General features: G+C 41.1%; 1 protein-coding gene across 1 annotated transcript in view; it reads right to left on the minus strand.

Annotated features, from left to right (window-relative positions):
- LOC116067119 (zinc finger protein 664-like) overlaps positions 1 to 26,683 on the minus strand; it is a 66,662-nt gene that overhangs the window by 14,358 nt on the left and 25,621 nt on the right. The window contains exon 5 of the mRNA XM_035993898.1: positions 286 to 913. Within this exon, the coding sequence (XP_035849791.1) occupies positions 357 to 913 (557 nt within the window). The 3' untranslated portion in view covers positions 286 to 356. The remainder of the gene's footprint in view (positions 1 to 285; positions 914 to 26,683) is intronic.

Consider the following 26,683-nt stretch of genomic DNA (forward strand, 5'->3'; position numbering starts at 1 on the left):
ATATTGTAAAACATCTTTTGCTTAGTTTAGCATTTCTTGTACATGAACATCCAAAAGCAGTACAAAAATCTTTTTCTGAGTCTTTAAAATCAGTTGTTCGTCCCAAGATGGCGGCGGCACAGACGCAGTTTAAACACATTAACTGTTCAAGTCATTTTTTAAGCAGCAGACATGTTCTGATTAAAGCCTCCCAGTTATGAATGTTTGCTTCTTTTGTTTGTCTTAAGGGACAACAGACTAAATATTTCAGCAATTTGACATCACCTTAGTAAACAGTGAGGGGACCAGAATATAACAACACAGCTATCAGGGCATGAGGAGGAGGCAGGAGGAAACAGCTTGGCTCTGAAACATGTTCACAATGAGGCAGTGTGAATGCCCTGGTGGTGTTTTTTAAGGCTACCACTATGAGAAAAAGATTTCCCACATTGTTCACACCAGTACGGCTTCTCTCCAGTGTGAACACGTCGGTGTCTTTCTAGGTTACCATTTTGAGTAAAAGTTTTCCCACATTGATCACAGCTATACGGCTTCTCTCCAGTGTGAATGCGCTGGTGGGTTTTAAGGTTACTACTCTGAGAAAAAGTTTCCCCACATTGATCACACATGTACGGCTTCTCTCCAGTGTGAATGCGTTGATGTTTTTTTAGGGTACTCTGTAGTGTGAAAGCTGCCCCACATTGATCACAGCTGTACAGTTTCTGTACAGTGTGAATGCGCTGATGGGTTTTAAGGTTACTACCATGAGAAAAAGTTTTCCCACATTGATCACAGCTGTATGGCTTCTCTACAGTGTGAATGCGCTGGTGGGATCTAAGGTTACTACCATGAGAAAAAGTTTTCCCACATTGATCACAGCTGTACGGCTTCTCTCCAGTGTGAATGCGTTGATGGTTTTTTAGGGTACTCTGTACTGTGAAAGCTGCCCCACATTGATCACAGCTGTAAGGCTTCTCTCCAGTGTGAATGCGTTGATGGTTTTTTAGGGTACTCTGCAGTGTGAAAGCTGCCCCACATTGCTCACAGCTGTACGGCTTCTCTCCAGTGTGAATGCGTTGATGTATTTTTAGTTTACTTTTGTGTGTGAAAGCTGCCCCACATTGATCACAGCTGTGAAGATTCTGTCCAGTGTGAAGGCGTTGATGGTCTTTTAGCTGACTCTTTCGTGTGAAAGCTGCCCCACATTGATCACAGCTGTACGGCTTCTCTCCAGTGTGAATGCGATGATGTTTTTTTAGGTCACTCTGTAGTGTGAAAGCTGCCCCACATTTATCACAGCTGTGTAGATTCTGTCCAGTGTGAACTCTCTGATGAATCTTTAAATATCCAGATGATGTGAAGGATTTGTCAGTGTTGACAGTGGTGACATTTGGGTCCCTCTCCTCCTCTCCGTTTCTAACAGACAAAGAGAGAGAGAGAGTTAGTGAACAACCTTCTTTAAACCCTAGACTTGCTCTCACTCTAAATTTTAACTCTTTATTTAGTTCTCTTTAACTCTAATTTATGACAAAATGAAGGAAAATACGTGCCAGTTGCAGATATGTTATTAAGGAAGCAAATATACTCTTCATAACCTTTATATGTTCTGAAATATTCTACGTTTTCCAGGCAAGTTGTAATGAAACCAGGGATTGAAGTGAAAAAAAATCTTTTGACTGAACTTGTTTTCAGGCCAAGTCATACGGATAATATGATGATAAAAAAAAATAAAAACGAGTGCATTATGGAGGTGTCACAATTTGTATAATATTAATAATATATAATGTAGTACAATATGCCAATGTAACTGCCAATTGCTTCATTGATTGTTTCATCCCGTTCTGCTTATGCGTCTAAAGGCTGCTTAATAGCAGCGGGAATAAAGAGTCGGTCTCAGGTTTTTTTTTCTCACCCTGGTGATCGGCACATCTGGGTGATACCGTCAAATGTGCGTTAGCTTGTTGGCTGCGTTTCAAACATACCCTACCAAAGGTGGAGCACCGCCAACACCGTCATCGTCTTATTGACAACCCTCTCTCCGTTGCTAGCTGATGAGGAACCGGCAGACGGGTCTTCCAGCTGCCCCGTTTCATTAGCGCTAGAGTGACTCGCACGCCGATCCGCTTGTTGTGCTAACCTCAGCCACATTGCTCTCAGCCTCGTCCGCAGATCTGGCCAGACCTTCAGACACTTGGCCATTCTAACCTATGATTCTAACCGACAAGCTAACGTTAGCTTGTTAGTAGCATGGCACGAGACGTTTTGTTTTCTTTCCTGACAACTGATTGATTTGCGCCCAAGCTTGGATGTTTAGGACCAGAGCGTTCTCACCATGTCCACAGATTTAAGATAAAACAACATGTTGCGCCCATATTATTGCTGTAGCCTAGCTACGTCCATACTCCACGGTTGTGTTTTTTTAAGCAAACGGGCTAAGGAGACAAGCGTGTAGCTAGGCTACAGCATTGCGAAACTCATGGCTGATCTTCTTGAGCTGTCACTGATTGAGACACAGGACGTTCTCAAAAACACTCACATCACAAAATTCACATTCATTCAACGGACCTAATATTTGTAGTTGCCTTACTAAAAGAAAAAGAAAAAGTGATACAGACACCCCCCACCCCTCCATTTTTTTCCCTCATTGGATCTGGATCGATCTCAGATATGGCATTTCTAAACTCAAATTGACGGAAAATCGTCATACCGACGGAGAACTTTAATCCCTGTGAAAAAACTGTAACGCTGTAATGAAACAGCGTAATGTATGCGTAAGCAGCCTAAAATATACATTTACTGACCACTGCTCTGAAACCGTCATAATCGTATCATTCAACGAGTTAGGCTACTAATCATATGCACAAACTAACAGTTGTACTCTTTGCCTTAAAAGTGAGCAGAAGATAATGTTACTCAAGAAATTTACCATGAAGATCAATTACAACCACTTATCTACAATGCTAGAATATGATGCGTAGCCTACATATCTCTCTCTCACTCCGTCTCTACCTCTCTCTCGTATGGGCTAAAATATACATTTCCTAACATTAACTCTCACTGCTAGCTTTTAAGTCAAAGTGTACAGATGTTTGTGCTAATGACAACTGACTCCTCAGAGCTCCAGACTAACTTTTTTCACTAGGAGCACAGTGGCCCTCAAATGAAAATTTTAGGGGCGCAACCAGAAAATGTAGGGGCACACACCGTAAATCAACATGCTAACCAAATTTTCACATTTCTACTAATTTCCATTGTGTTACTAATAAATACTTTGATAATAGATGGAATAGATATAATATAATAGAATTACAATGTGCTGTTTAAGCAGACACTATATATTTTCACTTTCTAACTGAAGTAATGCTATATTTTTACATGTATTAGTGTGAGCAAACTCCTAAAAAAAACATGGAAACGCCATAATGATAACTGGCTCTTTAACTAGAAAATGATCTCAGACTAGGAGGCAGTTCACTGAGGAGTGATGGTTAAAGTCTGTGATTAGGAAACATGGTTGTAGTAGGCAGTGTCCTGATTGATGGAAAATGCTTGCAGAAAGAAAGGTCCGTTGTCAGGTAAAAATGTCACTGTCAAACAGGCTGAAATGAAGTTGATGTGGAAAACCTCAGTTTTAATGATGAATGGACTGATAAGCGACTTGTATGCCTCATTTGCAATGAAACGATGCTGTTATAATACAAAATAATACAACCAGCTACCACCAGCATCATCATCAAGAGTGAAGAACGTGAACATAACGATCGCATCATTCACGTGCATATTAAGAAGCCACATGCATCTGTTTTGGTCTTAATACATCTATAGATTTACCGAGAGGATGGCTTGTTCAGCCAGCAGTTAAATTTACAAGAATTTGTCCAAATTTTAAGATTTGTGGCAAACTAAGATAAACAGTTAGACTCCAAACCGACAGCTCTTGTTTTAGCTCGTTTGTGTAGAGTAGAGCTGTGTTTGTGTAAAACAGTGCGGTGGACAAGAGTGGACTGTGCAGACCGAGCAGATTGAAATATTGCTTCCTACATGTTTATGGCTGCAGACGGGTGAGTGCATTGATAAGAAATGACTTTTTACTCACAAAGGTTTTATTTAAGCCTACTTACACGCCTAGCGTTAGTTCATCTGCGCCAGCGGCCGTTGGTAATCCTCTCTGCATCGTTCCCAGTAGAGCTGCAACGATTAATCAATTATTTGTCAACTCTTAAATTAACCACCAACTATTTTGATGATCGATTAGTCCGGGTTAAATCGCCATGGTAACTTATGCTGAACACCTAACCTGGTCGGGAGCAGCGGGACAGAAGCGTCGCACGGCCAGATGGATCTGTACGATCAGAAGATCAGGTGGAGCTCGGTGCGCGGAGAGGAAGAGGTGCGCTCATAAAAGTTAAAACATTTAGAGACAGACAACCCCGTTAACATTCACTGATGGGTATTTTTATGAAAATATAGATTTTCAGCGGAGGGAATTACATATAGACTTTGTCGGCTTGTTGAGTCATGTGTTGCCAATGCCACACATCGGTGAATTATGTTTTTATATTTTTCATTTACTCGCTTACCTCTGCCAGGGTTGCAACTGAAATAATAGGCTAAAACAACGACAGCTTATGGAAAGCACAAGTAATTACGTTCAGATCGTGTGCATGACTGATAGGGAAGTGATATTGATAAGCGTTAGAGGTTAGATTCTCTGCCCGAGCCCCAGCTGGACGAACGGGCCGACATTTCCCGCCACTATCCTCGGGCTGGGCCCTTGATCAAGCATTTGTGTTTTTTTAATCATTGTTTTATTAGCCTAACTGGGTGGGGAGAAAGCTATGCCATAATCATGCACAGCATCTCCTCCACTCGCACACATCACACCAGGCCTGCTGGGCTGTATGGTGGAGCATCACACCGGGCCTGCTGGGCTGTATGATGGAGCATCACACCAGGCCTGCTGGGCCGTATGGTGGAGCATCACACCAGGCCTGTTGGGCCGTATGGTGGAGCATCACACCAGGCCTGCTGGGCCGTATGGTGGAGCATCACACCAGGCCTGTTGGGCTGTATGGTGGAGCATCACACCAGGCCTGCTGGGCTGTATGGTGGAGCATCACACCAGGCCTGCTGGGCCGTATGGTGGAGCATCACACCAGGCCTGCTGGGCCGTATGGTGGAGCATCACACCAGGCCTGCTGGGCTGTATGGTGGAGCATCACACCAGGCCTGCTGGGCTGTATGGTGGAGCATCACACCAGGCCTGCTGGGCCGTATGATTAGCTTAAGTGCAACATGGAGCTTGAAGACTAGCCTACCTTTGAGCAAGTTTGGAGGAAAGTCAGAGGTATGGAACCATTTTAAACAAGTCGTGGGCAGTGACAACATATGTGTCAGCTTTGTCGAGTGCATTGACAGCAAAAACATGGGGACGATGAACAGACACATGGAGCAGGCTGGCAGAAAAGATGATAGTCAGCCTTCAATGTCCTCTTCTGTTACTTCTCCAAGCATACCCCTCTAAACAGATTTCTGCAGGTCAAACAACTCTGAATTGTATTTGAGAACGTCAGTTATTACGGCCCACATATTAAATAAAAATGTTGTGATTAAATCATCCTCATAATTCCAGTTAATCACACACACACACACACACACACACACACACACACACACCTTGTATCTAGTAAGCGCGAGGAGTGGAGAGTTGTAGAAATATATAGTGTTAAGAATAAGTCTTGTAGCCTGGGAATGGCCTCACTCTCTCCTCTTGTCTGGCATGTGTAAGATAAGAGTTGCAGAAGCTGATAAACATTTGGGACAGAATGCACCCAGTATAATATCTAATAGTGACAGCCAGTCTTGAGGCCAGGAGAGGAGGAGAGAACAGGAGTGATTCCAGGGCTTATTAGATCCATAACTCCCTCTCCATTTACTCGTTCTAAACCCTTTTCTCTGGGCCAGAAGGCTTTTCTGTTCTAAAGTCTGGAACACTGCATTTACGACCATGGTTCATTGTCAATATCCTTGAAAAACTTCCAAACTTTCTTCTTTCCAAAGTCCACAGCGCAGCTCGTGTGTGAGATCCTGACAGAGCTCCAGGGCATGTTGATCTGGATTCGTAGTACCTATCATCGGCTGTGTTTGGCTACGTTTGGTTGGTGGTTAGTTTTGGAGGGAAACGTTTCATTGTTTGTTCCTCTCTCTCTAAAAACATAAATTAATTCAATTTATAGTCGATAGAAAAAGAAAAAAATATATATCAAAGACGTCTATATATAAATATAGATTCATTTTGAGCATTTTAACTTATTTTTTCACCAGACACCATTTAATTAAAACAGAAATTTCATGATTATTAAACAACCTTCATGTATAGTCGATAGAAAAAGAAAAAATATATATCAAAAGCCATCTTGGTTCATCTTTCCACTGTTCCAACAATCACCACTCTGGTTTGGTTGAAATAAACCCTTAATTCACCCATTTACATGTGGAGCTATGCTGGCTCTATACACGCTAAAAGTCCTGATTATTTACATGGAGTCTGGTGGAAATATGCTGGCTCTATACACGCTAAAAGTCCTGATTATTTACATGGAGTCTGGTGGAGATATGCTGGCTCTATACACGCTAAAAGTCCTGATTATTTACATGGAGTCTGGTGGAAATATGCTGGCTCTATACACGCTAAAAGTCCTGATTATTTACATGGAGTCTGGTGGAAATATGCTGGCTCTATACACGCTAAAAGTCCTGATTATTTACATGGAGTCTGGTGGAAATATGCTGGCTCTATGCACGCTAAAAGTCCTGATTATTTACATGGAGTCTGGTGGAAATATGCTGGCTCTATACACGCTAAAAGTCCTGATTATTTACAACCCCAAATCAGAAAAAGTTGGGACAGTATGGAAAACACAAATAAAAAAAGAAAGTAGTGATTTCTAAATGTACTTTGACTTGTATTTCATTGCAGACAATGTGAACACAAAATATTTCATGTTTTGTCTGGTCAACTTCATTTCATTTGTAAATATACATCGTCATTCAGACCTGCAACACATTCCAAAAAAGGTTGGGACAGGAGCAATTTAGGGCTAGTAATCGGGGAAATTGGTTAAATAATGATGGGATTTGAAACAGGTGATGTCAACAGGTGATTGTAATTATGATTTGGTACAAAAGCAGCATCCAAGAAAGGTCTAGTCCTTTAGGAGCAAAGATGGGCTGAGGATCGCCAGTTTGCCAACAACTACGTGAGAAAATTATTGAAATGTTTAAAAACAATGTTCCTCAAAGAAAGATAGGAAGACATTTGCTTATTTCACCTTCAACAGTGCATAACATAATTAAGATTCAAGGAATGTGGAGGAATTTCAGTGCGTAAAGGACAAGGGCGCAAGCCTAAGCTGAATGACCGTGATCTCCGATCCCTCATGCGGCACTGCATCAAGAATCGTCATTCATCTATAAGAGATATCACCACATGGGCTCAGGACTACTTTGGCAAACCTTTGTCAAGTACCACAATACGTAGTTACATCCACAAATGGCAGTTAAAACTGTACTGTGCCAAAAGGAAGCCCTATGTTAACAGTGTCCAGAAGAGCCGTCGACTTCTCTGGGCTCGGAGGCATCTGGGATGGACCATCACACAGTGGAAACGTGTACTGTGGTCAGATGAATCAGTATTTCAGGTATTTTTGGGAGAAATGGATGCCGTGTGCTCCGGACCAAAGAAGAAAAGGATCATCCAGACTGTTACCTGCAACAAGTCCAAAAGCCAGGGTCTGTCATGGTATGGGGTTGTGTCAGTGCCCTTGGCAAAGGTAACTTGCACTTCTGTGATGGCACCATTAATGCTGAAAAGTACATAGAGATTTTGAAGCACAATATGCTGCCTTCAAGAAGACATCTTTTCCAAGGACGTCCATGCATATTTCAACAAGATAATGCAAAACCACATTCTGCACACATTGCAAAGTCCTGGCTGCAGAGGAAGAGGATATGGGTACTTGACTGGCCTGCCTGCAGTCCCAACCTGTCTCCAATAGAGACTGTGTGGCGCATTTTGAAGTGCAAAATGCGACAACGAAGACCCCGTACTGTTGCCCACCTTAAGACTTGTTTGCAGCAAGAATGGGACAAAATTACAGCTGAAACACTTCATCACTTGGTGTCTTCAGTCCTAAAACGTCTTTTAAGTGTTGTGAAAAGGAATGGCAACATTACAAAGTGGTAAATGCCTTACTGTTCCAACTTTTTTTTAAATGTGTTAGATAGGAATTTTGTTTTTTTGAAAAAAAAACAATAAAACTCATGAGGAACACATTAAATTATGTGCTGTTGTATTGTCTGCAATGAAATACAAGTCAAAGTACATTTAGAAATCACTACTTTTTTTTTATTTGTGTTTTTCATACTGTCCCAACTTTTTCTGATTTGGGGTACATGGAGTCTGGTGGAAATATGCTGGCTCTATACACGCTAAAAGTCCTGATTATTTACATGGAGTCTGGTGGAAATATGCTGGCTCTATACACGCTAAAAGTCCTGATTATTTACATGGAGTCTGGTGGAGATATGCTGGCTCTATACACGCTAAAAGTCCTGATTATTTACATGGAGTCTGGTGGAAATATGCTGGCTCCATACACGCTAAAAGTCCTGATTATTTACATGGAGTCTGAAGATTATTAAATGAAAAGTCCCCACTTCTCTCTCTCTGTGTATCCGCGGTGTGTTTCCTGTGTTCACTCCGTTAGTTAGTTTTGGAGGGAAAACGCTCCATTGTTTGTTTCTCTCTCTCTATGTCGCCACTGCTCTCAGAATCAACTCTCCGCTCAATGACATTTACTTTATAGAGTCAAATCCCAACAGGAGTTCTCTGAGGACACATCTAGTAGGTCTCCACCACACTAGAGACTTTACAAAGAGACAACCATTTCACACGAGCAAGCATTTGGTGCGCCAGCGGCAGAAAGCTCGGTGAAGCCAGTAACGTTATATGATAGGAGAACACTGACCTGAACATGGCTGCTATCAGAGTCCCAGTCTGCTGCTTGTCTTCTGGGGACCTCGTTGCTCCGCTGCTCCGGGTTCTGGTTGTCCTCCTCCATTCCTCTCTGGTCCTGAAATCCAGCAAAGCTCCACTGGGGCTGCTGCGGCTCCTCTTCCTCCTCGTCTCTTCTTTAATGGCGGATTACTAACAGCTTGTAGGAGCATAGCGCCCCCTCCTGTACAGGAGTGTGTGACATCACGTCATTCTCCTACCTTGTTGCTATGGTACCGGAGGCTGCAGCTCCAGGACGTTTAAAAGGTGCACTCCACCCAAAAGCTACTTTCTGTCCAAATATGAAGTTTAAAAAGCTTTTTCCATCCAGATACGTTGCTAAGAGTTGCATGTTGGGCAATTTGTGTATTTAGCAAACTTAGCTTATAAACAGGGGACATAAAGATCTTCTATTTCAAATGAATATGAATTGAAAACAATAATACAACAAAGCTCACATCACACACGTCTTCATCATTATGAATATGCTGTTTACATGACCTGGATCAAATATTAAATAATACTGGTGTGAATGTAGGCTAAACATACTCAGTGGGTCAGAAACTTTATATTTCAGGATCATTTTTCACCAAAATCACGTTCAAACGTCTTAAAGCACGATGACAAACAGCCCAATATCTTGTTTATTGGGAACGTATTATTTACAGAAATGTAGCTTTGATCAAAGTGTTGCCATATATATTTAATAATGATATAAACCAGATGAGGAAACAACATGTCGGTTCATCTGGTTAATCTGTCATGTCTTCTTTTAGGTCCGCTGATCAGATCTTCTGTCTGTTTCTCGCCCACCTGTCTTCTGATTGGCTGATCCTGTGGAGGGGGCGGGGCCAGGAGCCTGGAGGAGACGAATCACATTTAAGAAAAGCTCAAAACACACACATACACACACACACACACACACACACACACACACACACACACACACACATACATAACCATCACCTAATTAATACTGTCCTTCACCACGGTCTCCATCACCTAATTAATACCATCCTTCACCACGGTCTGCATGCTGACGCACTGGCCGACAACAGTGCTGCAGACGGAGGAGACGATGTAGCCCAGTTTACCTCCCACTCAAGTCAGGTCAGGACCTCCACCCAGAGCTACGGGAGGAGCTGGAGAGGCAGAGCTTTCTCCCCACCGAATATGGCTAATAAAGTCATGATTAAAAACACACTAATGCTTGATCAAGGGCCCGGCCCGAGGATAGAGAATCTAAACTCTAGTGTGTGTGTGTGTGTGTGTGTGTGTGTGTGTGTGTGTGTGTGTGTGTGTGTGTGAGAGTGTATTCCTTGTGTTATTATTGTATGAAATGATTGTTTAAGTTATGATAAATTATATCAAACTCCAATAACAGAAGTGTGAATATTTCAGGGAAAACTCCAGATGAAAACATGATAATAAACCAGACTGACTTTCTCTCTCTTCACCTGTTAACATTTTGATTTCTTCTGTGTATTTTGATTCCATCAGTTCATTAGTCTGTTGTGAGTTCTGAATGTCCTGCAGTTTTCTCTCAGTATGAAACAAGAACCAAGCTGGAACGTAAGCCCAAGTCAACATCTGTAGAAGGAACCAAGAAAAACCAGCTGCAGATGTGGAGCAACTCTCTGAATGGGATCATTAATTCAAACTAACACTCAAACTTCCAACTTTGTGATGAGACCCTGAATGTGACAGAGACCTTAAAGTCTCTTGGAGCAGTTTGGCTGCTAGACTTTAAAGTCACCAGTTCAAATCAAGCTGTGGTCCCGTTGTTACACGCTCCTCCATTTATTTATTATTCTGTAAACAAGAACAAATGTAAGTCCATTTAGGATGACTCATCCCTTAAATTAAAAACCCTTAAAAAGTAGTGGGCTAAACCCTGAATCAGCTGTTCCTCTAAAACACACGTGTCAAACTCGAGGCCCAAGGGCCAAATCAGGCCCCTCGCAGGTTTAGATCTGGCCCGCATTTCAATTTACGTTCACAATTTTGATGCTTTTTTTCGGCCTTTTTCCAACTTTTTTGGTGCTTTTCTCAACATATTTGTCGCTGGCTGAGGAACTTTTTTTGCTGAACTTTTTTGGGGCTTTATGAGACCCAAACTGTAAGTGAGAAGACGACAATATATGAGACATGCAATAATACAGTCAAAATATTGGACTTTTTCTCTTAAATAAACATGTCAATAATCTCTACATGTCTGGCCCTTGGTGTGATTCTCATTTTCCAGTGTGGCCCTCTGGGAAACTGAGTTTGACCCCCTGCTCTAAAACATCAGCGTGGTGTCTGAATACGCTGATCAGCTGTTTGGTGCATGTGCACAAACACCAGTCTGAGTCTCCCTCCAACAAGCTGCAGGCGTAGGGAGGCGTCACCCTCTGGTTCAAGATGGTGGAACAATTAAATGCAAAATAAATGAAATAGAACAAGGCCACATGCTGATTATTAGAGACTTGATTTGATGGATGTATTCTTCCTGTTGTGTCTGTGTTTAAACTCCTAATTAAAAGGTAAAGTTTCCATCCACTAAAAGTTCTGTTGTTGCTGCTGACAGACTCAGATTATTATTCTAAGTGTCTGACAACATTATCTACAGAGATAGACCTTTTAGTTAAAGAGGAAGATCCTTTTAGTTTAACATGAAACAGCCCCGAAATCACCATCACCTAACTACACCAGACTCCATGTAAATAATCAGGACTTTTAGCGTGTATAGAGCCAGCATATTTCCACCAGACTCCATGTAAATAATCAGGACTTTTAGCGTGTATAGAGCCAGCATATTTCCACCAGACTCCATGTAAATAATCAGTACTTTTAGCGTGTATAGAGCCAGCATATTTCCACCAGACTCCATGTAAATAATCAGGACTTTTAGCGTGTATAGAGCCAGCATATTTTCACCAGACTCCATGTAAATAATCAGAACTTTTAGCATGTATAGAGCCAGCATATTTCCACCAGACTCCATGTAAATAATCACTACTTTTAGCGTGTATAGAGCCAGCATATCTCCACATGTAAATGGGTGAATTAAGGGTTTATTTCAACCAAACCAGAGTGGTGATTGTTGGAACAGTGGAAAGATGAACCAAGACGGCTTTTGATAGTTTGATTTAGTTTCTGTCCACTTTAAAATAAGTGTGTTTAATAATCATAACTGTGGAAAACTCCCTGCTGTACTGATGAGCCTACGTCACTCCTTGGACTCATGCATTTGTGCACATGCCCAACTTTGCCATTTCCTTTTGTAGTTTGCTGCTGACGTGAGTACAGTTGCTCCTAAAGTTGTCACTTGTATAAGCTTCTGTTGTGTTGCCGTGTGCGTTATTGAGAACGTAGTGCACAGTTTTATGTCCATGCTGGTGTTACATGTATCTTTGTTTGTGTAGTCAACCTGACTATTGGACCTGAATGCTACTGCTATGTTCCATTAGTGGTCTCAGAGCGCCATCTAGTGGCCAATAGATATAAGGACACAATGAAACCTCTATTCTTTACTACATTGGGCTCTATTGATTCCCATTACTATCAGAATTATTTGGTTGTTTGCACAGCAACTTTTTATTGCAGAGCAATAATGTATAAAACATATAATTATGTATATTGCAGAGTGATTTGTTGCTTATTGCTCTTTAATTTGTATATATGTGCATTCATTATGTACAGGTTATATTTACATATTCTGTATTTCCTTATTTTACAGAAACACACACACACACACACACATACACACACACACACACACACACACACACACACACACACACGCCCAAACACATACTATTGCAAGCAACAACCACTTTATTCACTGCTGGATCTGGATGTTAATAAATCTGTTGAACTAAAACTGAAGGTTGCAGCGACTCTCTTACCGGAGTACATAGCCAGCTCGGGTAGCGCCAGAGAATAACGTACAAGGACTTCACAATAACATTTCTGTTTTAAGTCAAGCTAGTCTGGTGGAAAAAACATATTACAGTGCTCAAAATGAATCTATATTTTTTAATTTCTCCTTATACTTCTAAATTATTTTAGTTATTAAATGCTGTACATTATTTAATACTCAAGAAAAGTACAATAACCTCGAGTTAAGTCCAGTACTTGAGTAAATGTCCTCAGTTCCAGTCCACCACTAACTGATTGATTAACTGAATGTGTATCTGTTGTTTCCCCTCCTGACCTCCGGGCGGCAGCGTTCTTTCATTTTAAACTTTTATTCTGAAAAACCCTGACTGGGAGGACACCGGAAGTCTGGTGTCTTCACTGTGATGTGTGTCTGGCGGCGGGATAGCTGTGTAGTTTGTTATTAGTGAGTTTTAAGAAGACAGAGCTCCAGGTAAACCCGCACACACTCAGGTAAACACTTTAATAACTGCTCTTTTACACGGCAGTCACAGAGAAGAGAAGACAGAGCTGCGCATGCGTTAGCTTCCCATTCGGCTGCTTAATGCTAACGGAGCTGAGCAGAAGCTAGCTAGCTCTTTCATATGGCTCTTTGTGGTTTAGCTTCTTTAAAGCTAATGTACTTGCTCTTACTACTTGTTGTCTGGAGTTTGCACCTCCAGGGTTGAAAGCACTTCATTGGAAGTCTCTTTGGATAAAAGCGTCAGCTAAATGACATGTAATGTAATGTAATGTAGCAGGCTAGCTAGTAGTTGATATTCATGTTTTGTTGCATCGACCCTAACCCACCTGAACCGGTGTTACACCGAAATCTGTGACCCATCGAGATCGGTGTCCCCCTACCTCAAACTGAACCAAACCCCTGTCCCTAACCTTAACCACGGAAGGGGGCGCTACGCTTTTAACAGGAGGGACACAGATCACGACGGGTCACAGATTTCGGTGCAACACCGGGACCCCCGTTTGTTTTGGAGGGAAACGGTCCTTTGTTAGTTTTTCTCTCTCTCTCTACCAAAGAGAAAAAGATAGAAAGTATTAGTATGTGTGTGTCTGTCAGCTGCTCCATTGTTGACCTTCTTCTAAAATATTAGAAAGCCAAGCCGTTCTAAATGTACATACAATAATCATTAGTGTTGTATCTTGTGTGTTTGTGTTGTATCTTGTGTGTTTGTGTTGTATCGTGTGTGTTTTTGTTGTATCTTTTGTGTGTGTGTTGTATCGTGTGTGTTTGTGTTGTATCTTTTGTGTTTGTGTTGTATCTTGTGTGTTTGTGTCTTGTATCTTGTGTGTTTGTGTTGAACCGTCTGGGCCACCGTAGCAGTGTGAGGGGAAACGGCCCAAGTTGTGTTTGTTAACCAGCGTTATGGTGGTGTTTGTTTTTCCCTTTAGATTTATTCCCAGTTTAATATAATGCTGTTTTCTCCAAACTCCTGAGTTGATGTTGGAGCTAGGAAGGAAATGGAACCGTTTCCCAGCCGCTGCTTTGAGTGTTCAGACTGTTGTTGTAGTTGTGTGTGGATGTGAGGAAAACCAGAGGAGACAGCAGCTCCTGAATATCTCTGCTGCTGTGATTAGTCCTGAACAGAATCCAGAGTGAGTCCAGCAGCCCCAGTGGAGCTCTGCTGGATTTCAGGACAAGAGAGGAATGGAGGAGGACAACCAGAACCAGGAGCAGCGGAGCAACGAGGTCCCCAGAAGACAAGCAGCAGACTGGGACTCTGATAGCAGCCATGTTCAGGTCAGTGTTCAGGACTCAACAACCACTCTAAAGTAACAGAGGGCTATTTTCACAGAACCTAGATAGTGGATTAGACCAGGATTTCCCAGGTATCCTGGATGTATTAAGCCTTGACTTGGTTTCATGAAAGCAGAGGCAGATAAGTTACCATTAGGGCTTTGACGGTAACCACATCACCACAGTACTGGTGGTGACGTTCCACTACATCCTCACCGCATATTTTTTTTTATTTTTTTACTTTTTCCTGCAGAAGTTCCAGGAGAACAGATATTATGTGATATAAAATATAATGAAAGCAATAATCATTGTGTAGTTCTCCTCATCGACTGTCTTCTATCCTACATTCAAGAGTTTATAGAGAGAATTATTTTTTACGTTGCTCGTCCCTTCAGCTTTGTGGAAGAGACTAAAGGCACCAGACTCTCCTAACTAAGACTAAAACATTCTCTCACTTTCTACACTAGTGCAGGGGGCACACAGGTATTTTGGTGCAGTGGCATTAGGGCTGAACGATTAATTGCATTTGCAATAATATCGCGATATGTTAAAACGCAATTTCCTAATCACAAAGGCTGCGATTTGGTCACGTGACTCGCGAGAGCAAATCAGTCTGCACTCTCAGACTCTGAGTTGTAGTTTAAAACTTTTACAGCTTTTTTAATAAAATGAAGGGTTTTTTTCAGGCTCGAGTCCATACATGCAGTTAATGAATACAGGCACGCAGAACTGAAGGCTCGGTTAGCAACGATTAGCTCTGATTAGCAGTTAGCTATCTCCGTTATAAAGATATGGAGTGGAGGAGACTGCCGCAGGGAGGGGTAACAACCAGACTCTGATAAATGACGTTCGGGGAGCTTTCACAGCAGCGTGGCCGCGTTGTTTCAACGGTTTTATTAGGACAGTTAATCCCACGACAAGACCAGCAGCAGCATGCTACTGCTAACGTAACGATAGCCTCTCTGTCTCTGAGCAAGTGCAACGTTGACACTGTCATGGACATGGCACGCAACTTCATGAGGGGAGGGGGGGCTGGAGGCAGCTGGTCTGTGTGTGCTGTAAAAAAAATATACACTGTTGTATATAGTGTATATACTATATTTTTACTTATTTAACTGTCTAGTAAAGTTCAAAAACAGTGTTTAAAAAGTGCAATCCACATGTTTACATATGTTTATTACAGTAAATAATTCGTAGTAATAATTAAATAATCTAAATTAGGGCTGTCAAATGATGAATTTTTTTAAAATCGTGATTAATCGCTGAATTTCTATAGTTAATCGCGATTAATCGCATATTTTATCACATGATTAAAATTCTATTATTTTGCATTTCAGAACTGTTTTTAAGTACATATTAACAATCGAAAGCAATTCTTACCAGTGGATCTTGATTGGGAAACAAATGAATGCAAAGAAATTTACTTTATGAACTTGATTTTAAGATTTGTAATTATTTATTTACTGTAAACAAAAGAAAAATGTGTGAATCTGTCATTATTGCACAATTCCTCCAAGTACCTAACTAAAAAACTAAAAATCCCTATCCTTACTAGAGTCAATATAGTGTTTAGTAACTCCTAAATAATGTTGATTACTCCCTGACATCCAGTGATCACCGGTTAATGAGACAGCGTTTGCAGCACCTTGCAGCAGTTCCAGTGTGGCTGCTTTCTCCGTGTGGTACAGGCCGTGTATCCGTGACAACTACTATCCCCCTCGACGGCAACGAGACAGGTCAACCGTAGTACGTCTTTAAGACCTGAGTCCTCTACGATGCTGACAGGTCTGCAGTTAGTTGCCACCCATTTTGCAAGAGCTGTAGTAATTTTTTGGGATTTGGTTTCATCCACAGGTCGGCAAGTAGCACTGTCCAAAATAGTGCTTTGGCTGAATGGATAGCATCAACGTTAATAACTGTACTACTATGCTTAGCTCCGTAGCTGGTAGCTCAAGCTTGACGTGCTTTGGTGATATTTTAATTCGGCTTTACACAATGTACATATGGCTTTTGACTTGTCTACGAGCCGTCCGGGAGTTTCTGAAAATAAAAAGCTCCATTCAGAGTTATTGCTGCTGTGTTTCTCCATCATGCTGCTGCAGCAGCAGCAGGAAGTGTTAGGAGGAAGTGGCAGCTTGATGAGAAGTAACGGTGCTGCAAAGGGTCAAAATAGTAGCCTGTTAGGCACGACGCAAAGCCCAGTGAAGTGTAAAATAAATTAATAAATGCCGTTTTTTCTTGCCTTGTATCAGCATTATCATTGTTATAGGGCTGGGCGATATGGCCTAAAAATAAAATCTCCGATTTAATTTTTTTAATTCGATTTACGATTTTTTTTTCCGATTTTCCCCCCTACTTATTAAGGAAAGCAATAAGTACAAACGGCAGACAACTTAAAGCAAATTTTGCTTTTATTTAATCCAAAGCAAGACAAATGTAACCCCCATTTCTGGAATGAATAATAAATAAATGAACACCCTCTTGGACTCAAAGTCCCAGCTGTGTTTTAAGTCACAACTCTGTCTAGACTAAAAGGAGACAAACATTCACCTTGAGAGTAGCACCATTTTCTAAAGCATTAACAATACATTCAAATCTGAGGAAAACTAGACAGTGACATTTTTCATTGTATCTAGCCCAAACAATGCAATAACATACAGGGATACATGGCATGAACATGCACTGCATCTTACTCTTAGCAGAATTAAATTTTTCAAACCAAAAACAGAACAAATACTCTGTCTTTAATTGCACTTTGCATAGAATTTTAAATAACAACATAAAGAGGCAACACCTCTGTCTTGGGTAAAATACTAATGTAAACAAAGATTTAGCAGAGTACAAAATGTGCAAAATAAATAATACATCAACTCCAACTGAAATTGATAAAGTGCAAACTTTGCTTTAAAAAAATAAACCGTGCCATTTGTGTCCCTGAATGTATGAACAGGAAAGAAAAATCACATTTTGGTTGAGGTGCAGAACATGAGATATGTGCTTAAGTTGCTGTCAATAACATTTAAACATTTTTGGCAAGGAAAATCAGCCTGTCCACTGCCTCTGGCTTGAGGCAAGCTCTGCTGCATGTGACAACTCCTCCCCCCACACTGAAAAGCCTCTCAGATGGGGCACTTGTTGCAGGGATACTGAGGTATTTCTTGGCCAGGTGACTGAGCCTTGAGATGCTGGATTTGTTGCTCTTCCACCACTGCAGTGGATCAGTGTCAGGGTCTGCCTCTGGCAAGAGCAGATAGGTTGCCAGTTCAGTCTCTATTTTAGCTTCTTCCGACTGGTCAGAGGTTGGCACAACACTCTTCTTGAAGAAGGTTGCTAAGGTCTTTTTCCTCTTGGGGTCTGGCTGAGGCCTTGCCTCTTCCTGGTCCACCTGCACAACTGCGGTGTGCTTTTGTCAGCGGGGAAAGACAGAAGTTCACTGACAGCTCTTTTTTTGACATGCTCCACCTTGTCTGGGTCGATGTAGGATGTCTGGAACCTTGGATCCATCAGAGAGGCCATGTCCAAGAGCTCATCCTTGACAGGATCACTGTATTTGTCAACAAGGTATCCCAGTATGTTCCTTTTTATTGTTTTTGGTAAGCTCCGTGTCGTCCTCAGGCTGCAAAAGACTGGTTTTGAACAGATGGATAACAGGCTTGATGTATGAGACACTGACATACATTTCCCCTGATAGCGCATCCGTAAAGTCTTGGAGTGCTTTAACCGCCTTGTTTACTGACTCCAAAACCTCGATGTCTTGCCAAGAGGGCACAAGATGGCGGCTTTTAACATCAGACCCCAGGACACGGGCTATAGCCTTCTCCTGTTCCAGGAATCGCTCGATCATCTTTTGGTGGGAGCCCCATCTGGTTGGGGATTCTGTTGTTAGCTGATGAGGGGGAAGGCCAAGCTCTGACTGAGCTACACCCAGCTCTCTTCTTTTCTTCCAGCTGTAGGAAAAAGCAGCGACTATCTTCTTGCAAACTCCAATGGCACGATCTATGCGGGGATCCTTAACACCATTCTCTGTATGATAAAGAATAAAACACAAAGACATACATCACTATTGGGGACTTTAATAAATATCAGTCTACATTAGGGCTGTCACGATATGATATCGTGATTATCGCATCCAAAATAAAAGTTTGTTTTTTAGTGGACATGCCATATTGAAACATTCTTGCAGAGTTTTTTTTTTTTTTTTTGCTAGGCCTAATTAAAAAAAAAAATATTTTAATAAATCACGTACAGCACTTAAACTTTTTAAACGGTGGATGAACCGCAGTCAAGTAGTCAGACACTCGTCTTTTCGTAGTCGAGTCAGCTTGACTAAATGTTGGGTTGGCTGACTGAAAAAAAAAAAAAAGAAAGAAAAAAAAAAAACTCCTCTAGCACTGCATGTTTGGATGAGGTATATATGTGCTCTGTCAAAATTTAATATTTTATTTTACTTATTGTTAGACTTACCAATAGCGTTGTGTAGTTTGTGTCCAAAGCACTGGAGGTTTGGCCATCCGTTCACTCTCAGGGCTTTAATCATGTTGGTGCCGCTGTCAGTTGTCATGCAGCATAGACGATTCTCAGACAGGTTCCAGCAGTCGAGAGCGTCTCTCAGTCCCTTGGCAACAAGTTCACCGGTGTGGTCCTCGGGAAAGTATGACGTTTGGAGGGAAATACTCCGCAAATCCCACGCATTGTTAATGAAATGCACCGTTAAACTCATATAAGGTTGCATAGTCCGACTGGACCACATGTCGGTTGTTGCCGAATAAAAGGACAGCTCCTCCAGTTCTCTGCTGACTTTCTTTTGTGTGTTGTTGTACAGCTGGGGCAAGGCGACTTCACTGAAGTACTTGCTGAAGTACTAGCTCATATCTGGGGTCTAAGGTTTTAATCAAATTAATAAACCCCGTCTTTTCCACGGTATATATGGGTACCATGTCTTTGGCTATGTGCAAAATGACCGCTTCGGTGATTGTTCTCCACCGTGCCCCTTTCCTGTCATATGCGGTGTCTTGTGCAAAGGATTTGGCTACAGTTAGCTGTTTTTTAGCTAAGGTTTGTTGGTCACTGCGGTTTTGTTCGTCTCGGAGAGACTGGCATTTTTCATATTCGGCTGGATGTCTCTGTTTCAGGTGTTGGAATAGGTTTGTGGTGCTGCTGCCTTTGACTGCGATGGGCTTTAGGCAAATGTTGCAGCGTGGGGTCTCTTGCTCCACGTCTGTCGCAGCAAACCCATACCAGTTCCAAACAACAGATGATTTTATTCCTTTCTTGGGAACAAACTTCCCACTCTCACCGGTAGCCATGTTGTCGCTTGCTGTTGCTGTTTCGTGTGTGCTATGATGTTGTTGTCGCTTGCCATACTGCTATGTGAAACTAACTCTACGGAAGCACCGGGGAGCCAAAAATGCGCCATTACACAAAAACTCGATTTACTTATTTTTTTAAATCGCCCGCAACAAAAAACTCGAATTAATTAATTCAATCGATTTTTCGCCCAGGCCTACATTGTTACTAGTAATACTATTGTCATTACTTATAATTATTAGTATATAAAAAAAAATTAATAAATGCTGGCATGTGATTAAAAAAAATTAATCGCATCGCGATTAACGCGTTAACGCTGACAGCCCTAATATATATATATATATTTTCATGGCAGCGATGGTGCTGTCAGTTAACCTTCTATGTTGAATCTTCAAAAGTGACACTGAATTTAAAACAGCACACTGTAATTTCTGCATCTATTATCAAAGTATCAAAGTATTTATTAGTAATACAGTGGAAATTTGTAGAAATGTGAATATTTGGTTAGCATGTTGATTTACAGTGTGTGCCCCTAAATTTTCTGGTTGCACCCCTAAAATTTTCAGTTGGGGTCCACTGTGCTCCTAGTGATAAAAGTTAGTCTGGAGCCCAGCTTTGTGAGTAAAAAGTCATTTCTTATCAATGCACTCACCCGTCTGCAGGCATAAACATGTAGGAAGCAATATTTCAATCTGCTCGGTCTGCACAGTCCACTCTTGTCCACCGCACTGTTTTACTCAAACACAGCTCTACTCTACACAAACGAGCTAAAACAAGAGCTGTCAGTTTGGAGTCTAACTGTTTATCTTAGTTTGCCACGAATCTTAAGTTTACAAGAATTTGTCCAAATTTTAACTGCTGGCTGAACAAGCCATCCTCTCGGTAAACCTATACATGTATTAAGACCAAAACGGATGCATGTGGCTTCGTAATATGCACGTGAAAGATGCGATCGTTATGTTCACGTTCTTCACTCTTGATGCTGATGCTGGTGGTATTATTTTGTATTATAACAACAGGCATACAAGACAAATTCGTTGCCTGCTTATCAGTCCATTCATCATTAAAGCTGTTGTTTTCCACATCAACTTTTCGCTTCAGCCTGTTTGACAGTGACATTTTTACCTGACAACAGACCTTTCTTTCTAAAAGCATTTTCCACCAATCAGGACGCTGCATACTACAACCATGTTTCCATAATCACAGACTTTAACCATCACTCCTCAGTGAACTGCCTCCTAGTCTGAGATCATTTTCTAGTTAAAGAGCCAGTTATCATTATGGAGTTTCCATGTTTTTTTTTGTTTGCTCACACTAATACATGTAAAAAAAAATATAGCATTACTTCAGTTAGAAAGTGAAAATATTGAACAAGAATAGGCGTTTTATTTTCTTTAATTGGGAGTCTGCCCCCGGAGTGTCTACTTAGAAAAATTCTGTCCGTTGGGAAAATGTAGTTGATGAGCCCTGTCCTAGTGAACACAGGAGGATCTGCTCTAAGGGGGAGTGAGTTAAGGCACAAGTTGTTTAGGCCTACTGGTTCGGAATGTTATTGGCCACTGGCCCTAATGTTTGTAATGTAAGTATTGTTTTTAACTGTGAAATGACTGAAAGGTTACTAAACATCTTTTTTTATTCTGAATATATGGTATACTTTTGTAATATTTTTCATGTCTGTCATGACCAGTGATGGGAATAACGGCATTATAAATAACGGCGTTACTTTTTTTCAGTAACGAGTAATCTAACTGATTACTCTTCCCATCTTAATAACGCTGTTACCGTTACTGCCAAAAATGCGGCGCGTTACTATATTTGAAGCTGTTTGTTTCATCAGACCAACTAGATCTCTGAGTCTGAGCCGAGAGGCAAACACTTTTTTTACTGTTCTTCCTTGGTTAGTGGGCAGTGCACGACACAAGCGCATAAATGCTGACGATTGGCTGAGGTTGAGTAAAATGTCATGGTAAGCCAATCAGAGGTAAAGTTGGGCGGGTGTTCGAAAGCACGCATAGTCGGACGCACAAGAACAACACAAGCGAGTCAGTCAACGAGAGAGAGACAGGTATGGCGTTATGAAATCAAGGAGAGGGTTAACTTTTCCTGCTACAGATTTTCCACCTTGGTCAGAAAACACAGGGGAGACTCTTTGTTTCTCTCACTATGACTCTAGAGTCACTTCTCGCTCCAAAGCTAATCGATCTTGATTGGAGGCTAGTCTCATTTTGTCCCACAGCAACATTAAAGGTCCTATGACATGGTGGTCTTTGGGTGCTTTTATATAGGCCTCAGTGGTCCCCTGATACAGTATATGTAGTGTCTTTCCCCAAATTCAGCCTTGATGCAGAATTACAGCCACTAGTTTCATTCCCTCAATGAGCTTTCTTCAGGATGTGCAATTTCTGTGTCTGTAGCTTTAAATGCTAATGAGGAGGAGATTGGCAGGGCAAGGTGAAGGGTGGGGGTGTGGCCTTGACCAACTTGCTGCCACGGCACCATGCGCTAATGTTTACAGTGGATGTATCGCAATGGCTTGTAGACTCGCAGTCGTTGAAGCTTTCCAGTTTGACCCAGAATCTGGTCCGGAGGGAGAAGCACCTGAAGAAGTTGCAACTCTGCGGCTACAACAGGTCTCCGAATGGTTAGAATGGTTTAAAATATTGTGTCTGGATACAGTACTTTAGTTTGTTTGTTTATGTATGCTGTTACAGTTATTATCATGTAGCTAACGCTAGCCTACATTGTTGGTTAATTCATGTTGCTGTAATTTGCTAGCGTTCTAAAGCTGTATTAGCATCTATATCAGTCATATCAGTAATCTTTGTATTTTAGAGAAGACTGTACTTTGGTTTATTTTTTAATTGTGTCTGGATATGGTACTTTAGTTGGTTTGTTTACGTATGCTGTTACAGCCTGCGTTGTTGGCTTTTCATGTTGCTATAATTCTAAAGCTGTATTAGCATCCATATCAGTCTTAAGCAGTAATGTTTGTATTTTAGAGAATACTGCACTGTGGCTCATTTTGTAATTAGGCCATGTACTGTATATTGCAGTCATGTTACACATAACCCATGATTTACCCCGGAAATGTTTCCTATATATAATAAAATATCAGCTATAGACACTAACCAGCGCCACTATTAGTTAGTCATACCTCTGCCATTATTACATCTACCTTTTTGTATAGGTGCCGTTGTGGAAAATGTGCTACCATGCCCACAGAAGCTGAGAATATTTGCTGCTTGGAGACACCTCAGGTAGCATTGTCACCACTAAATTGTAAACTACTTTGTCTATTCACGTGACAACTAATTGTGCTTAAAAATGACACCATTTATAATTATAATTAGGTTACTAGAAGACTACGGGAGGTCGAAGAACAGCTCACATGTATGGTTGACCATCCTGGATTTGACCCTGTCTGCTTGAATGTCTACTCTCTGCAGAATGCAGGCCAAATATACAGAGCTGACTATGGCCCTCTACAATTGAGAGGAATACACCAGTAAGTTGTGCTTTGTTACAGAAGTTAAAATAAAGTCTTGTCTTGAGTCTTGACTCAACAAATTGTGTGCTTAATTTTCATCCAATAGTGTAGACCGTGTCCAGATTTATTTACATCAGAGGAAAAGAAATTATTTTTACAAAACAGGCATTGAAGATGATCCATAGGAACATAGGAATATTTACATAACAATGACACAAACCAAAATAAAAAATCTATGCAAAACTAAATAACAGGATCAATTGTTCAGTCGCTACAGGTATCTCTCCTATCGTTCCTTTGTGAGCTGGTGCTGGGGCCTCCTGGGACGCAGAATCCGGGTCGTTATTCCAGCTTGTGTGGTCCTGCGCATCCGCTCAGAGTTTCCTGATGAGGAAGGCCACTACGTAGGGTTTAAACTGCCCCCCGTTTGAACCTTGACACAAAGCTGGCAATGACCTCCTCCTTGTCTGGCTTCTCATACTGCGCCGATAGGTCCTCTGGGACAGGGATGGCCAACAGCGCAGTGGTGTATGGCGTAGGGTTGACAAAGACTTCCTCAAAAATGAGGTCCATCATGTCAGCAACATAACCTGTATCATAAAACAAAAGCACAAACATAATTCTGTTTTTAATTGTTGGTTTTGTTTTTACTGTGTTTGTGTATTTAATTGTCTTTTCATTAAGAGAAATAAATGTTAGAATTCGAAAATATGTTTTTTTTAATTGAATTGGTAGAGTCTGGAAGTACAATACAAAACTTGTTAATAACAACAGATATTTTAGGCTACAATTATCAAAATTATTGAGTCAACTAACTCTTTCACCTGCACAGCATTCCAATAAAGGGAAAGACAACATTCTTTGGTGCAAAACGAAGGATGATGGCATGGAAAGCCTCCAATGATGAAGTTTGGTAGTGGGGGCTCAGTTTTGCAACATCCTTCATCGTTCTTTTGTTGGTCAGCAACTTCTCCAACTTGTAAAAGCTGGAGTTGCTGCAGACAATAAGACAATATATTAGAAAAAAATACAGTACAGAATATTACAACAATGATCTCTGGTAAATTTCTGAAAATGACTAAATAATTACAGTGTGTGTAGTTGTCTGTTTACTGTTTTTACATTTAGCCTGTTATATTGATGAAATACCTGCTTGGAGCCATTTACTCTTGTCAGTTGTCTTGCGGATCACATGCTCGCGCTTGGGGTAAAGAGGATCCTCGTGTGTGTGGACATCTCGAACATGGTTCAGGATCGCGGTCCACTTTGCGATTCTCTCTGGGCTGGAGGTTGAGCCAGCTGCAGTCCAGTATATGTGGTTGTTGATGCTTTTCATCCACCTCTTGAGTTTCTCACAGTCTTTCTGCTTACTGATTGCTTTGAGTTTCTTTGAAATTCCTACAACGAAAGCAAAATATATTACACTTAGTTAAGATACTCATAAACAGTAATTACTCTGTTGTAGCATTTCAAAATCAATTTCAAAGCATTTTTTTACATTTACTCAGTGTCAACATTTTCACAGCAAGGACATTACATTATTACATGGTCCCATTACATTACATGTCATTTAGCTGACGCTTTTATCCAAAGCGACTTACAATTACTTTAGAGAGGTTGCACGCCTCTGGAGCAACTAGGGGTTAAGTGTCTTGCTCAGGGACACATTGGTTGATGTATCGCAGTGGGAATCGAACCCCGATCTCCCACACCAGTCCAGAGGCATGCGTCCTATCCACTACGCCATCACCACCCAAGGACAAGTCTTTTCACCAAATGGGAGCTTTACGCAAGCTTTAAAAATCAGGTCCTTCTCACCAAAAGGATATCACTAACAAGTCAAACAAAGGAAAAAGCTGGAGCAAAAATTATAGATTTTGTATGTTATAATGGAATATGGACGTCAATCAGCTCAATATTGGCATTGACAATATACCTTTTGCCATGTGCCAGACATCGTAGTAATGGGTTATGTTTCTCTCCCTGAGGAACTTCTGTACTTGTGGATGATGATCATTGACAATGCAATCAAGTTTGACTCCAGTAATGCTAGACTCCTTGTCAGGCCCTCTTTCTCCACGTGGTAGCTACCACCAACCTCGTTGCTCTATTAATACAGAAAACAATATATTAAGAGAAAATGCATTACAGACTTCGACTTTCAAATTCCAACCAATAACCCCATTGCAAAATAAATTTGGCCAAATTACCTGAACCAACTGAATGTCCACAACGGTGTTGCTCTGGAGATCCATCGTTGTATAACTCCCAAACAGTGGCCTGTTTTTGTACAAATAGGGACATTAGTAATCACTATTTAATGCTTATTATGTCTGGCATTTTATTTAGATCACTCCTTTTAACTTCAAACAATATCTAGCCCATGTATAAACTACACTTGTTCAATAAAGTATCAATACCTGGTGAGTCAGCTCTCATGTCACCACCAAGGATTACTTTTTCCTCCTGACTCAGCCGCTGCAGATTAACATCCTGTGCGACTTTCCAATGGTGAATAACTGCCGGTTCAATGAAAGATCTGGCATGGCGGCGAAATATTTCATACCGAAACAACTGTAGCTTCATTGCCTTGAAGACCTGTTGGTTTGGGAGGATAAATAATACATGTAATTAAGATGCACCACTGAGGTAAACGGTGGCAGAAAGGTGCAGATTTCCAGCTGGCGTGCTCCCAAGGACAGGCTGGCTATTCCAGTGTCTTGTAAATGTGCAATGGGGGCACCACTGCTTCACAGACAGGAATGTCCCCAGCCTTTGGGTCTTCACATCACATGCCCGTGTGCAGACTGGACATGCATTAAACAACTCCATGATGCAGTTCTCGTACACCATGTATATTTTGCTGTTGTGGGTGGAAGTGGATGAATCTTCTCTGTATAAAAAAAACAAAGAAAGGAAATCTCATTTTGAGTTAAACAATAACAATCTTATGCACATAAACAGTCCAAAAAGTATTGATAAAAACAACAGTCTCACTGAGACTATTCCTTTATGTCAGAATGGCATACAATTTAGAAAAATTATGAAAGTTATCACGAGCATACAGTTGTGTTCAAAATTATTCAACCCCCACTGAAATTGATTGTTTTGGCCGGTTTGACATTGATTTTTATCATTCAGTCATCCTGCTTACAATTAAATCAAAGAGGCACGTGTAGGTCAGACAAATATAACATAA

The sequence above is a fragment of the Sander lucioperca genome, chromosome 17 (genome assembly GCF_008315115.2).
Source record: "Sander lucioperca isolate FBNREF2018 chromosome 17, SLUC_FBN_1.2, whole genome shotgun sequence".
Classification (NCBI taxonomy): Eukaryota; Metazoa; Chordata; class Actinopteri; order Perciformes; family Percidae; genus Sander; species Sander lucioperca.